Here is a 15,934-nt window from a genome sequence, read left to right on the forward strand (position 1 = left end):
ACATAATGCTTTTCTCATCAACTTTTCAGGAAAAAATGATGTTTTGCCTTACTTATAAAGTTAAATTATTCCAATTCTCTAAATATTGTCATGATTCTTTTAAAATTAAAAATGAAATGGATGGTGCCAAAGTGATTTGTGAACAAATCTGAAGGTATGAGTGACAAGATATGTACTCTTTAAAGGAGCCTCTACATATAGGGATAAACAAGATTTTTTTTAAGAACTTCTGGGGCAGGAAGAAGCAGAGGGAGGCCTTACAAAGGTGTGATGGAACTTTTTAGGGGTGATGGATATGTTTACTCTTGAATGTAATGAAGTTTCACAGGTCTATCTATATGTCAAAACTTATCAAATTGTATACATTAAATATGTGCAGTTTGTTTCCCATTACACAATTCAACTATTTTTTTCAAATAAAATAAACATAAATTTCCAGATACTGGGAAATAAAATAATAGTGTAAGTATTGCCTACAAACAGTCGCACAGACTGAGATATAATACAGACACATGGAAGGTTCGAAGGAAATAACCAAGTGACTGAATCACAATTTCCATCATAAAAGTGGTACAGGACTATAGCAGTTAAGTAGCAAACATACTTAAACCTCAAAATTCAAAAGAGAGAGATTTGCTTTGCCTGGAGCCTCTTTTACTAATGCAGATCAATAGCATGCACTGAGGCTGGGCTAGGTGAGAAACCACAGTCATACCATATAGACCCCCAACCCCAGAAGTCACCAGCTGGCCACACACAGCCCACTTATTATGCAACACTGTTATGTTGGGTTGCTCCTCATTGTATTTGAAAATGATCTTTTTTAGTTACTTGCCAACATTTAAAAACTTTGAGATTTCCTCTCCCATATCTTTCTTACTTTTTTTGGAAGATCTGGCAACCCTTGGGCCTGTTTCCAATTGGCAATAGGCCAACCACTCTATTCAGTGGCAGGCCACAGCACTCAGTGTCCATATCGTCTTATCTCTGGAAGCTTGACCCATTTGCATTACCACACCTGGTCCGAACAGACTTTGGAATTTGCAGTCCTGTCCTTAAGGGTCTATGTATGTTCTCTGAAGAATGTTTTGTTTTGGTTTGGTACTACCTGTTGGCTCTCTCCCTCATTAAAAAGAACTGTCCTTAATTAGGTGCAATTCTCACGTCAAAGGGTAGGGAACTTTTTTTAACTCAGCAGGCAGTAGCTGCAAACAAGAAGCCAGACTTTACAGTACAGGCCCCAACGTAGAGGCCAGACCCTGAATAAAAAAACCCTGGAGCCTGGTTCTCGGGCACTCGTTTCAAGAAAGTCAGTGAAGAAACTTCAGACAGATACAATTTCCCTCCTTGAGATCTTCCCCAGGATCCCCCAACACACATACATATACATGCACACACACACAGTCCAGCTCCTTCCCTAACCGTTTCTCCCCCATTTTACTAGGCTACTGAAATGGTACCAGGTATCTCTATTAGCCTGCTTCCAGCTTAAGATAAGCAAAAATTCTTTTTTAAAAAACCTGGTGGAGGAGAGGACTAAAGATGGCGGCGTGAGAGGTGAGATAGACGCTTCCTCCTAAAACCACATATAATAAGAAAATATAATTAACATAACTAATCCTAAAACAGCAACAGGAAAGAGGACTGCACTGAACTGCATAGACCTGGAGAAAAGAATAAACCTCATGGAACAGGGTAACGTACCAAAGCCATGGCCCAGCGGGACCCAAGCCTTTTCCCCACCACAGCTCATTGGCGGGAGGAAGAGAAATGAAGCAGGGAGGGAGTGGAGACCTGGGGCTGCTGAATGCCTAACTCTGGAGATCTGCTCTGGGAGCAAAAACCTACATTTCACAGTGCTTGCATGATACTCACGTGATTAGGGGATTGGAAAGCTAAGAGGCAGAATTCATAGAGGGACTGAGATTCCAGCCACTTGTGGAAAGCAGGGATCCACATCCGGCTGCTCTGGGATAAAACAAAGGTGGGCAGTCTGAGAGACTTCCTAACAGCAAGAGGGCTGCTAAAGGGGCAAGGATTGCACAGAGCTTACTGCTCAGGAGAAAGGACAGATAGACCAAATTGTCCGGGTGCACTCTGCCCAGCAGGTTGGGAGCTTTCATAATCTTCAGGCACTTCAGCTCCCTGGTTGGCTACACAGCTCAAAGAATCCCCTCCATGATAGGCAGCCTACTGCACCTTTCACCTAGCCAGCCCCACGTAGTTCGCAAACCGGCAAACCCTACCCTGGCATTAGGCCAGCCAGAGGGAAGACCTATCTACAGCAACTAAAAATGCAAAACACAGAGGCTTATACCTGTGTGCTCAGTGCACTGGTTCAGGCAGGGGAGACAGGAATAGCAATCGGGAAGTAGGAAACAGCTCTTTCCTCCCTCCAGGCAACAATACCACTCCCCTGCAACCCAGACATTGCTTCAGGGGCTGAGTAGCTCCAGAGAGTAGAGCTTCTGGGCACCAGAGGGTGCCATATACAAATATGAAATGCCAAAGGAACCTGGTTCAAAGTAAAATTAGTAATACAACTCCTGAGAAAGATTTAAATGACATCTACCTCATGAATCCTCCCGAAAAGGATTTCAAAATAAAAATCATTAACATGCTCATGGAGGTACAGAAAAATATTCAAGAACTCAGGAATCAATTCCAGTTGGAGATCCAATCATTGAAGAGCACAATGGAGGGCATTAAAAGCAGGTTGGATATGGTGGTGGAGATGATAAATGAAATATAAATTAGAGAAGAGGACTACAAAGAGGCTGAGGCACAGAGAGAAAAAAGGATTTCTAAGAATGAAAGAATATTGAGAGAACTGTGTGACCAATCCAAAATGGAACAATATTCGCATTATAGGGATACCAGAAGAAGAAGAGAGAAAAAGGGATAGAAAGTGTCTTTGAGGGGGTAATTGCTGAAAACTTCCCCAATCTGGGGAAGGAGACAGTCTCTCAGGCCATGCAGGTGCACACACCTCCCAACACAGGGACCCAAGGAAGACAACACTAAGATATATAGTAATTAAAATGGCAAAGATCAAGGATAAGGACAGACTATTAAAAACAGCCAGAGAGAGAAATAAGATCACATACAAAGGAAAGCCCATCAGGCTATCATCAGACTTCTCAGGAGAAACCTTACAGGCCAGAAGTGAGTGGCATGATGTATTTAATGTAATGAAGGAGAAGGGCCTCGAACCAAGATTACTTTATCAGGCAATATTACCATTTAAATATGAAGGAGGGATTAAACAATTTCCAGATAAGCAAAAGCTGAGAGAATTTACATCGCACAAACCTTCACTACAGTGTATTTTTGAGGGACTGCTACAGATGCAAGTGTTCCTAAGGTTTAATAGCTGTCACAAGAGGTAATAAAACCACAGTAAAGAAAGTAGAACAGCTAAATACTAAGCAAACACAAAATTAAATTAACTATCCCAAAGCCAATCAAGGGATAGACAAAGAATCCAGAATATGATACCTAATATATAAAGAATGGAGGAGGAAGAAAAAGGAGGAGAAAAAAAGAACCTTTAGATTGTGTTTGTAATAGCATATTAAGTGAGTTAAGTTAGACTCTTAGACAGTAAGGAAGTTAACCTTGAACCTTTGGTAACCACGAATCTAAAGCCTGCAATGGCAATAAGTACATACCTTTCAATAATCACCCTAAATGTAAATGGACTGAATGCACAATTCAAAAGACACAGAGTCACTGAATGGATAAAAAAACAAGACCCATCTATATGTTGCCTATGACAAACTCATTTTAAACCCAAAGACATACACAGACTAAAAGTGAAGGGATGGAAAAACATATTTCATGGAACAAATAGGGAGAAAAAAGCAGGAGTTGCAGTACTTATATCAGACAAAATAGACTTTAAAACAAAGAAAGTCACAAGAGACAAAGAAGGACATTACATAATGATAAAAGAGTCAATCCAACAAGAAGATATAATCATTATCAATATCTATGCGCCCAACATAGTAACACCTACATATGTGAAACAAATACTAACAGAATTAAAAGGGGAAATAGAATGCAATGCATTCATTCTAGGAGACTTCAACACTCCATGCACTCTGAAGGACAAATCAACCAGACAGAAAATAAGTAAAGAAAGAGGCACTGAACAACACATTAGAACAGATGGACCTAACAGACATCTACAGAACTCTACACCCAAAAGCAACAGAATATACATTCTTCTCAAGTGTACATGGAACATTGTCAAGAATAGATCATATACCAGGCTACAAAAAGAGTATTGGTAAATTTAAAAAGATTGAAATTGTACCAACCAGTTACAGACCACAAACGTATGAAATTAGAAATAAATTGCAGAAAGAAAATGAAAAATCCCACAAACACATGGAGGCTTCACAACATGCTCCTAAATAACCAATGGATCAGTGACCAAATAAAAACAGAGATCAAGCAATATATGGAGACAAATGACAACAATAATTCAACACCACAAAATCTGTAGGATGCAACAAAAACTGTGCTAAGAGGAAAGTATATTGCAATACAGGCCTACCTCAAGAAAGAACAACAATCCCATATGAGCAGTCTAAACTCAGAATTAACAAAACTAGAAAAAGAAAAAATGAGGCCCAAAGTCAGCAGAAGGAGGAACATAATAAAGATTACAGCAGAAATAAATAACATCGAAGAGATTAAAACAATAGAATCAATGAAAGAACTGTTTCTTGAAAATAAAAAAGTAGATAAACCCCTAGTCAGACTTATCAAGGAAAAAGAAGAGCCTACTCACAGAAACAGAATCAAAAATGAGAAAGGAAAAATCACTACAGACACCACAGAAATACAAAGAATTATTAGAGAATACTATGAAAAATTATATGTTAACAAACTGGATAACCTAGAAGAAATCAACAACTTTCTAGAAAAATACAACCTTCCAGGACTGACCCAGAAAGAAAGAGAAAATCTGAACAGACTAATCACCAGCAACGAAATTGAACTGGTAACCAAAAAGCTACCTAAGAACAAAACCCCTGTACCAGATGGATTTACCTTAGAATTTTATCAGACATTTAGTGAAGACCTAATACCCATCATCCTTAAAGTTTTCCAAAGAATAGAAGAAGAGGGAACACTTCCAAACTCATTCTATGAGGCCAGCATCACTCTAATACCAAAACCAGGCAAAGACACCACCAAAAAAGGAAATTACAGACCAATATCCCTGAAGAACATAGATGCAAAATCACTCAACAAAATATTAGCAAATAGAATTCAAAAACACATCAAAAAGTTCATCTATCATTATCAAGTAGGATTTATTCCAGGGATGCAAGGATGGTACAACATTCGAAAATCCATCAATATCCATCATATCAACAAAAAGAAGGACAAAAACTGCATGATCATCTCCATAGATGCTGAAAAAGCATTCAACAAAATTCAACATCCATTCATGATAAAAACTCTCAACAAAATGGGAACAGAGGGCAAGTACCTCAACATAATAAAGGCCATATATGACAAACCCACAGCTACATCAAACTTAACAGCGAGAAGCTGACAGCTTTTAACCGAAGATCAAGAACAAGACAAGGATGTCCACTCTCCCCACTTCTATTCAACATAGTATGGGAGGTCCTAGCCACAGCAATCAAACAACACAAAGAAATAAAAGGCATCCAGATCAGCAAGGAAGAAGTTAAACTGTGCCTGTTTGCAGATGACATGATATTATACATAAAAAACCCTGAAGACTACACCCCAAAACTCCTAGAACTAATATCTGAATTCAGCAAAGTTTCAGGGTGCAAAATTAATACAGATGAATCAGTGGCATTCCTATATACTAACAATGAACTAGCAGAGAGAGAAATCAGGAAAACAATTCCATTCACAATTGCATCAAAAAGAATAAAATACCTAGGAATAAACCTAACCAAGGAAGAGAAAGACCTATATCCTGAAAACTACAAGACACTTAGGTGAGAAATTAAAGAAGATAACAATAAATGGAAACACATCCCATGCTCATGGATAGGAAGAATTAGTATTGTCAAAATGGCCATCCTGCCTAAAGCAATCTACAGATTCAATGTAATTCCTATCAAAATACCAACAGCATTCTTCAACGAACTAGAGAAAATTGTTCTAAAATTCATATGGAACCACAAAAGATCTCTAATAGTCAAAGCAATTCTGAGAAGGGAGAATAAAGCTGAGGGGATTATGCTCCCCAACTTCAAGCTCTACTACAAAGCCACAGTAATCAAGACAATTTGGTACTGGCACAAGAACAGACCCATAGACCAATGGAACAGACTAGAGAGCCCTGATATAAATCCAACCATATATGGTCAATTAATATATGATAAAGGAGCCATGGACATACAATGGGGAAATGACAGTCTCTTCAACAACTGGTATTGGCAAAACTGAACAGCTACATGAAAGAAAATGAGACTAGACTATTGTTTAACTACACAAAAGTAAACTTGAAATGGATTAAAGACTTGAATGTAAGTCATGAAACCATAAAACTCTTAGAAGACAACATAGGCAAAAAATCTCCTGAATATAAGCATGAGCAACTTCTGCCTAAACGCATCTCCTCAAGCAAGGGAAACAAAAGGAAAGATGAACAACTGGGACTATATCAAGCTGAAAGCTTCTGTAGAGCAAAGGACAGCACCAGTAGAACAAAAAGGCATCCTACAGTATGAGAGAATATATTCATAAATGACAGATCCAATAAAGGGTTGACATCCAAAATATATAAAGATCTCATGCACCTCAACAAAGAAAAAGCGAACAATCCAATTAAAAAGTGGGCAGAAGAGCTAAAGAGACAGTTCTCCAAAGAAGAAATTCAGATGGCCAACAGACGCATGAAAACATGCTCCACGTCGCTAGTGATCAGAGAAATGCAAATTAAAACCACAATGATATATCACCTCACACCAGTAAGGATCACCACCATCCAAAAGACAAACAACAACACATGTTGGCAAGGTTGTGGAGAAAGGGAAACCCTCCTACACTGCTGGTGGGAATGTAAATTAGTTCAACCATTGTGGAAAGCAGTATGGAGGTTCCTCAAAATGCTCAAAATAGAAATACCATTTGTCCCAGGAATCCCACTTTCAGGAATTAACCCTAAGAATGCAGCAGCCCAATTTTAAAAAGACAGATGCACCCCTATGTTTATCGCTGCACTATTTACAATAGCCAAGAAATGGAAGCAACCTAAGTGTCCATCAGTAGATGAATGGATAAAGATGTGGTACATATACACAATGGAATATTATTCAACCATAAGAAGAAAACAAATCCTACAATTTGCAACAACATGGATGGAGCTAGAGGGTATAATGCTCAGTGAAATAAGCCAGGCAGAGAAAGACAAGTACCAAATTATTTCACTCATCTGTGGAGTATAAGAACAAAGGAAAAACTGAAGGAACAAAACATCAGAAGAATCACAGAACCCAAGAAAGGACTAACAGTTACCAAAGGGAAATGGACTGGGGAGGATGGGTGGGAAGGGTGGGAGAAAGGGGAGGGAAGAAGAAAGGGGACATTACAATTAGCATGTATAATGTGGAGGGGTCGCACAGGGAGGGCTGTGCAACACAGAGAAGACAAGTAGCGATTTTACAGCATCTCACTACGCTGATGGATAGTGACTAGTGGGGTATGGGGGAGGGTACTTAGTGGAGGGGGGAGTCTAGTTAACATAATGTTCCTCATGTAATTGTAGACTAATGATACCAATATAAAAAAATAATATATATATATATATATATATATATAAAATGAACTCATGGGACTACAACAAACTAAAAAGTTTCTGTATGGCAAAGGGCACCATCAAACAGAACAAAAAGTCAATATGGGAGAACATATTTATAAATAACATATTCAACAAGAGGTTCACATCCAAAATACATAAAGAACTTAAACACCTCAACACCCAAAAAGCAAATAACTCAATTAACAAATGGGCAGAGGATATGAAGAGACAGTTCTCCAAAGAAGAAATTCAGATGTCCAACAGACACATGAAAAGATGCTCCACATCACTAATCATCCGGGAAATGCAAATTAAAACCACAATGAGATATCACCTCACACCAGTAAGGGTGGCCAGCATCGAAAAGACTAAGAACAACAAATGCTGGCAAGGATGCGGAGAAAGGGGAACCCTCCTACACTGCTGATGGGAATGTTAGCTAGTTCAACTATTGTGGACAGCAATATGGAGGTTCCTCAAAAAACTAAAAATAGAAATACCATTTGATCCGGGAATCCCACTCCTTGGAATTTACCCAAAGAATACAACTTTTCAGATTCAAAAAGACATATGCCCCCCTATGTTTATCGCAGCACTTTTTACAATAGCCAAGATATGGAAGCAATCTAAGTGTCCATCAGTAGACGAATGGATAAAGAAGATGTGGTACATGTACACAATGGAATACTATTCAGCCATAAGAAAGAAACAAATCCTATCATTTTCAACAACATGGATGGAGCTGGAGGACATTATGCTCAGTGAAATAAGGCAGAGAAAGACAAGTGGCAAATGATTTCCCTCATTTGTGGAATATAACAATGATGCAAAACTGAAGGTACATAATAGCAGCAGACCCAGAGACTCCAAGAAGGGACTAGTGGTTACCAAAGGGGAGGGGTGTGGGAGGGCACATGGGGAGGGAGGGAGAAGGGGATGGAGGGGTATTATGTTTAGTACACAGGGTGTGGTGGATCACAGGGAAAACAGTGTAACACAGAGAAGGCAAATAGTGAATCTGTGGCATCTTACTACACTGATGGACAGTGACTGCATTGGGGTATGGGTGGGGACTTGATAATATGGGTAACTGTAGTAACTACACTGTTTTTTCATGTGAAACCTACATAAGAGTGTATATCAATAATATCTTAATAAAAATTTTAAAGAAAAACCTAGTGGAAAAGGAAAGCTGCCAAGGAATAATCACACAAATTATTACATATCAAAAGGGGTCAGAAATCTATACTCATTCAATGAATAAGCAACCAACATTTTATTTAATCATTATATATCAGAAGCATTAATATTGAAGTCAGGATACAAGGAGACTTGTTACGACTATTAAATTTTTCTACTCAAGTCATAAAATAATATAGAGAACTATTACAAAGAGGGCAAGAAAAAAACCCTCATTTGCAGATGATCTCATGCAATCTAGAAGATAACAAGGGGAATCATTGAAGAACTATGAACACTGTAAGAATTCAGTAAGGTGATTACAAAATTGGTTATAAATAATGGTTGCTAAACTAACACAAAAAATTAGTTCTTTTTTATGTCAATAGTAATCATAAAATAAATCAAGATGAATAAAATTTCAAGTACAATAGGAAACAAAATTATAAAATACTCAGGAACAAATTAATAAAAAGTGCTAGGATAGTTGTGTTATCCTGGAGCACAGGATACCGTAGGGGCTTATAAACTTAATAACTAACTTAAAGAGTGGGGCTGGAATCTACCACATGAAATTGACCTGACAACTCTGAACTCTGTCATGAGACCCCTGTCAAAGCTTAGCTGGCATACGACCCAAGAGGTAAGCATGGCCTGTCTCCCCAGTGACACTCTGGATCTGATCAAGACCTGCATTTCCCTGGCCTACATCTGAATCACAGCAATCAGCTCAACACTGTTCACATTTCTCAGACCTCATGTAGGAAACAGAGCCAGTCAGTAGAGACTTAGGCTCATCACTCTTTCAGGAATCTGCTAAGATGTGCATAGAGAAAACTTACTCATTTTTGAAGAAAGAAATTTCAGTAAACTCTGATAGAGCATTTGGCAGAGAACCTTACTATATGCAAGTGTGGAAATAAATGAGTACTAGGCCTTTTACATTATTGTTACTGAATAGAACCAAAGGATTTTTTGGAATGTGCCTGCATTAGTAATTCCCAATTAACACAGTCTTCAATATTTCAGAAGTTGTGATTATTTGACTATGGTTTGGTTTCAAGATTATCTTTCCACTGTCTGGACAAAAGTAGTTTCCTCAGAAAATTAATAGTGTAAACAAATGGTTTGAAGCACCACAGAAGCATCTGTTTACATTCATATAATTAATATGCTAAACATTCTTACCTACTAAACAAGGGTACCTAAGGACTTTTCTAGTAATACTTCATTAGCCTAATTATGAGTATAAATAGTTGAAGTAATAAACGGACATCTGTCTTAAAACATCCTTTAATTTAAGCCTTTTACTAAATCAAAGTAGCTTTCATACATTAGTTTCAATTACTAAGATTTTACATGGCAAAACAAAAAAACAAAAAATGCCACTGAAATAAGAAATAAAAATTTCAGCTCTTACCTTTGAAGTTCTCCATTCCCAACCATCGCCTATCTGCTGTGAATGTTTAATGAATTCTGCACAATGATGCTGGAATGTTTTCTCTCCGAAGAACTCATATTCTTCCATACTGAATGATAACTGCAATATAAAAATCAAGTATTAGCATCAGCTATAGAAGGAGTACAGAAAGGAATTCTGCTAATGCACTGATTTCTTCAAACAAACCAAATTTGGGGATGTAGAATGGAAGACAACCACAGAGCCCTTCCAAAAACAATCTTTCTCACCCTATCCCCATTTTCAATCAGGAAGAAAATGTGATCAACATGAAACCCCAAAGCCTAGATTTATAACAAATACATATCTATGGCTCAGAAAGCTTAGTATGTCTATAAATTTAGTTTCAAAAGCTTAATTTTATCTCACTCATCGCTTCTTCTAAGCTAATGCTTCCAAACATCCTCCTCAGAACCTCCTTCACTACCTTCTACCTTAGCTCATATACAAATAATGTGACAGTGATTAGTGAAGCTGAGCTGAGCTGTTCTTCACACTTTTTATTAGAGTTCAACTCACTAACAAATGATGTTCTAAAGCCTGAAAGTATTTGTTCTTCAAGGTGTAACGCTATGATCACCTAACTAATTACCTACTTTATTGAAATTACAAATGTGACAAATCAAGGAATACCCACACATTTGTTATATAAATCTGTCTAAAACACAAAACATTGTTTAAAGAAAGAGACTTTTAAAACTGTTAGGTAAATCACAGATTTTGTACCAAGTCTCTTGATGAGAACAGCTAGACCCAGTGAAGTACCAGTGTCCTCCTCAGTGGTGGGCAGCATCAGGACCATTACCACGTATTGACTGCTCACCTTGCCAAGCACTATACTAGATACTTCACATTGCCATTTAATCCTCACATAAGCCAAAGGCTGTTGTTATCCCCATTCCGCAAATGAAAAAGACAAAGTAATGGGCTCAAGAACACAAAGAAGAAAGGACTCAAACCCCAGTTTGGATTCAGAGCCAATGATCTGTCTATATTAGCTGATTCCTAGTCCACTCTTCTTTCTGATATTCAAATTTAGTATGGCCTATATAAGAATTTCTTCATTTGCTCAACAAAGTTATACTGAGTATCTACTAAGTAACAGGCACTGTGCACAGGTGAAGATTAGATATATGAAAATTAAAAGAATATATAGTCCTTGACTTATAAAAGCTCATATTATAATGCAGACTTACAACAAAAATTACAGTAGAAACTCTCTTAAACAACTTCCATTCAACTAGCTAGCCAGATTAATCTGCACAATGTCCATTCCCTGTAAAAAATACTGACAAATGTCTACAGCATGCTGATCATAAAAGCACCTCTGCTCCCATCAGTTAAGTGTATGTCCACAAACTACATTCAGGTAGTATAAACATATACTTCAATTAAATGCTACACAAACCAAACCAATAAAGTCTAAGTAAAAAGAAAGACAACTGTTATTTCTATGATTTGATGCCTTGGAAAGGCTTTATAAAGGTAAATCTCTATAAGAAAACAAGTAACTATTAAACTAGAAGTGGACGGTGCAACTGAAAAGACTGGTTGAGGACTAAAAAAGAATCATACAAATATAGGATTTGACATTCAGATTGCTGCACGAGTGGATTGAGCTATTTCTTTTTTAAGCCAAAACTAAGTATCTAGAGAATGCATTCTAGGTTCAGTGTAATCAAGAATGAACAATGAATTCCAATCAAGTACCCGTACTCAAAGAAAATGCCCTGGTCATACATGAGAAAATTGGCAAATCAATGTATTTATAGACTTTAAGTTGAAATAAAATGTTTCAAGTATGCATGTATTTTTTTAACTCCACCTTTAATAAACTTTTTCTATTAACTGTTGAACTCTGAATTCTGACAACATTGGAAAAGAGAACTTCTATTTAAAGCATATACAATTATGGAGCTATCACAGATTATGGTAGGCACAAAAAGGGTCCTCTATTAAGAGGGGATGATGTGGGAGGGTGTGTGGGGTACAGGTAGAGAGATAAGTTTTTAAGGTAAGCAGGAGTTTCTGCAGGGCAAAGTGTCAGTGAGTAAAGTACAGGGTTGGAACAGTGGTCCAATCAGGAAGGATGGTGTGAACAAAGGCAAGTAAGGGTACAGAGAACTACAAGTTTTAGGTTACAAAAGTGATACAAGGAGTGAAGGGGATAGACAGTCTAATCACATGCAAGTTAACTCTATCTGCCCTCACTAGTGGATCAGAAATGGATGAGAAGGCCCTTGAAGATACAAAATAGAAGAATAGTGAATTTCCTGGAAGGAGGCTATGTGCCATGAGAGTCTGGACTGTTTCCATAGGACATAGAGAGTCAGACCATGGATATGAAAGGGTCAGAATAATAAATCACTGCAGGCTCTGTGGAGGATGGATCTGAAGTGTTCAAGCCTGAAAGTGGGGACGAGAATTAGCAGCTGTTGCAGTGGTCTGGATAAGGAGTCATAGAATCTAAACTCAGGCAATGAAAAGCAGCAGAAAGAATACACATCATACTGTGGAGAGAAGCCAAGAGCAACGAAGAGGACTGTAAGTTGTCTCTTTAAAAGAAGACAAACGAAATCGTGAAGGTGAATATCATCCAGCTAGAATACATATAGCGATTCTTGATATGGCTCCTGATAGATCATTAAAGTTTACACTAAATTTTGTATGTATATGCCTACCTATATTTGGGAAAGAAAGATTCTGTCATTTTCAACAGATTATTTGAGGGGTCTTAGCAAAAATGTTAGGAACCTTTACACACAGTGAGAAGAGAACTGGGTTGAGAAAGAACTTTCAGAAGACCAGCATTAAGGGGTCTATAGAAAAAGAGGTACAAACAAAAGAGCTAGAGAACAAAGTCAGGCATTAGGAGGAGATCCTAGCAAGAGTAGTGCCAACAAGCCCAGGAATAAAGGCTTCAATGGAGCAGAGAATCACTAACAGATAACCAACAATGTCAAAACAAAAGGCCACTTAAGAAAAGGACTGAAAAAAGTCCAGGGAACTTGAAAACAAAGCAGTCATTAATGCGTTCTGCACATCATCAATGATCAGTTTCTGTGGTGGAGATAGAAGTCCGATTGTGATGGGCTAAGGAGAAAACTAAAAGTGAGGACACAGTGAAAACGTTATAGGCGACTTTAACAAAAAGCGTGGCTGAAAGTATATAAATTGGTGACAGAGCAGCACACAGGCTTAAAGGAAAATGTTGTTTTTCCTATCAAAAGAACATATCCAAATATATGTTTAAGCTGAGCAAAGGGGATTGACTAAAAGGAAAAGTTGAAGATACCAAAGAGAAACTGTCTTACGAAGCAAAACCCTGCAGGGCTTGGGAGGAGATATGGTCAAGAGCACAGAAGGATGAATTTGAAAAACAGACACCTTGCCCCTCACAATTGGAAGAAAGGCATTTGAGGATGAATGTATTTGGAGATTTTCAAAGGCAAACCAACAAAGTCTGATGATCACAAGATATTCTGAGGTATGGGTAGGCAAGATGGTCTACAAAGAGTAAGAGGATAGTGATAGATGGAGAGTCTTTGAGAAAAATAGATTTGGAATTTCTGGTGAGGGAAATGAGAAGACAGCATTTAAAAATCAGCACACAGAAACCATTAAACTCATGGAAAAAAACATAGGCAAAAACCTCTTAGACATAAACATGAGTGACCTCTTCTTGAACATATCTCCAAGGGCAAGGAAAACAACAGCAAAAATGAACAAGTGGGACTATATTAAGCTGAAAAGCTTCTGTACAGCAAAAGACACCATCAATAGAACAAAAAGGAACGCTACAGTATGGGAGAATATATTTGAAAATGACAGATCCGATAAAGGCTTGAGGTCCAAAATATATAAAGAGCTCACACACCTCAACAAACAAAAATCAAATAATCCAATTAAAAAATGGGCAGAGGAACTGAACAGACAGTTCTCCAAAAAAGAAATACAGATGACCAACAGACACATGAAAAGATGCTCCACATCACTAATTATCAGAGAAATGCAAATTAAAACTACAATGAGGTATCACCTCACACCAGTAAGGATGGCTGCCATCCAAAAGACAAACAACAACAAATGTTGGCGAGGCTGTGGAGAAAGGGGAACCCTCCTACACTGCTGGTGGGAATGTAAATTAGTTCAACCATTGTGGAAAGCAGTATGGAGGTTCATCAAAATGCTCAAAACAGACTTACCATTTGACCCAGGAATTCCACTCCTAGGAATTTACCCTAAGAACGCAGCAATCAAGTTTGAGAAAGACAGATGCACCCCTATGTTTATCACACCACTATTTACAATAGCCAAGAATTGGAAGCAACCTAAATGTCCATCGGTAGATGAATGGATAAAGAAGATGTGGTACATATACACAATGGAATATATTCAGCCATAAGAAGAGGGCAAATCCTACCATTTGCAGCAACATGGATGGACCTGGAGGGTATTATGCTCAGTGAAATAAGCCAAGCGGAGAAAGAGAAATACCAAATGATTTCACTCATCTGTGGAGTATAAGAACAAAGGAAAAATTGAAGGTACAAAACATCAGCAGAATCACAGAACCCAAGAATGGACTAACAGGTACCAAAGGGAAAGGGACTGGGGAAGATGGGTGGGTAGGGAGGGATAAGGGGGGGGTGGGGGAGAAGAAGAGGGGTATTAAGATTAGCATGCATGGGGGGGTGGGAGAAAGGGGAGGGCTTTACAACACAGAGAAGACAAGTAGTGATTCTACAACATTTTGCTATGCTGATGGACAGTGACTGTAAAGGGGTTTATAGGGGGGACCTGGTATAGGGGAGAGCCTAGTAAACATAATATTCTTCATGTAAGTGTAGATTAAAGATAAAAAAAAAAGAAAGAAAGAGAAGGGGGATTACTCCCTGATAGGATAAAACTAACTGTAAATCAACAATTAATGCATGCTTTAAATATCCTTAATTTTGATCACTTAAAGGGTGTCAGATGATTGGCTAAGGAGGTACACTTTTCTGATAATATTCCTATCTCTTAAAAAAAAAAAAAGCAGTTCCTGTGTGGTGACGTCCAATGAGTTCTACACAATGGTATAAAGGGCATATCAAAGTGTGGGCAAAGGGTCTGTTTGTGTTTATACAGAGGATCAAAGCCTAATTTGGCTACCCAGAAAATGAACTAAGATACGATATGAAGAACTTCCAACATCAGCACTCTCTGGAAGGGTCACACCAGAAGATGATCATCAAAAAACCTCAACAAAGATCCAGGCGATGCTGCAGTTGTAGCTGCATTCATCCCACTTGTTCCTGGACTTGCCATTGGAATGAAGAAGGAGATATCTAAGCTGGCCTGTGCATACAGTAAAACAACAAATTTGTCTGGATCTATACTGTTGGAACTCAACCAAGAATTAGGAGAAGTGCAAGTTGCAGCACTCCAAAATCTTACAACTACAGACTATCTACTGTTAAAAGAACATATGGGATGTGAACAGTTCCCAGGAA

At 38.1% G+C, this 15,934-nt stretch overlaps 1 protein-coding gene across 6 annotated transcripts in view; it reads right to left on the reverse strand.

Annotated features, from left to right (window-relative positions):
* Positions 1-15,934, reverse strand: part of ATG10 (autophagy related 10) — a 256,500-nt gene that overhangs the window by 221,799 nt on the left and 18,767 nt on the right. For all 6 annotated transcript variants that reach the window (XM_073234500.1, XM_073234490.1, XM_073234502.1 and 3 more), the window contains exon 2: positions 10,401-10,520. In XM_073234500.1, the coding sequence (XP_073090601.1) occupies positions 10,401-10,520 (120 nt within the window). The remainder of the gene's footprint in view (positions 1-10,400; positions 10,521-15,934) is intronic.

This window comes from Manis javanica, chromosome 1, assembly GCF_040802235.1.
Source record: "Manis javanica isolate MJ-LG chromosome 1, MJ_LKY, whole genome shotgun sequence".
Classification (NCBI taxonomy): Eukaryota; Metazoa; Chordata; class Mammalia; order Pholidota; family Manidae; genus Manis; species Manis javanica.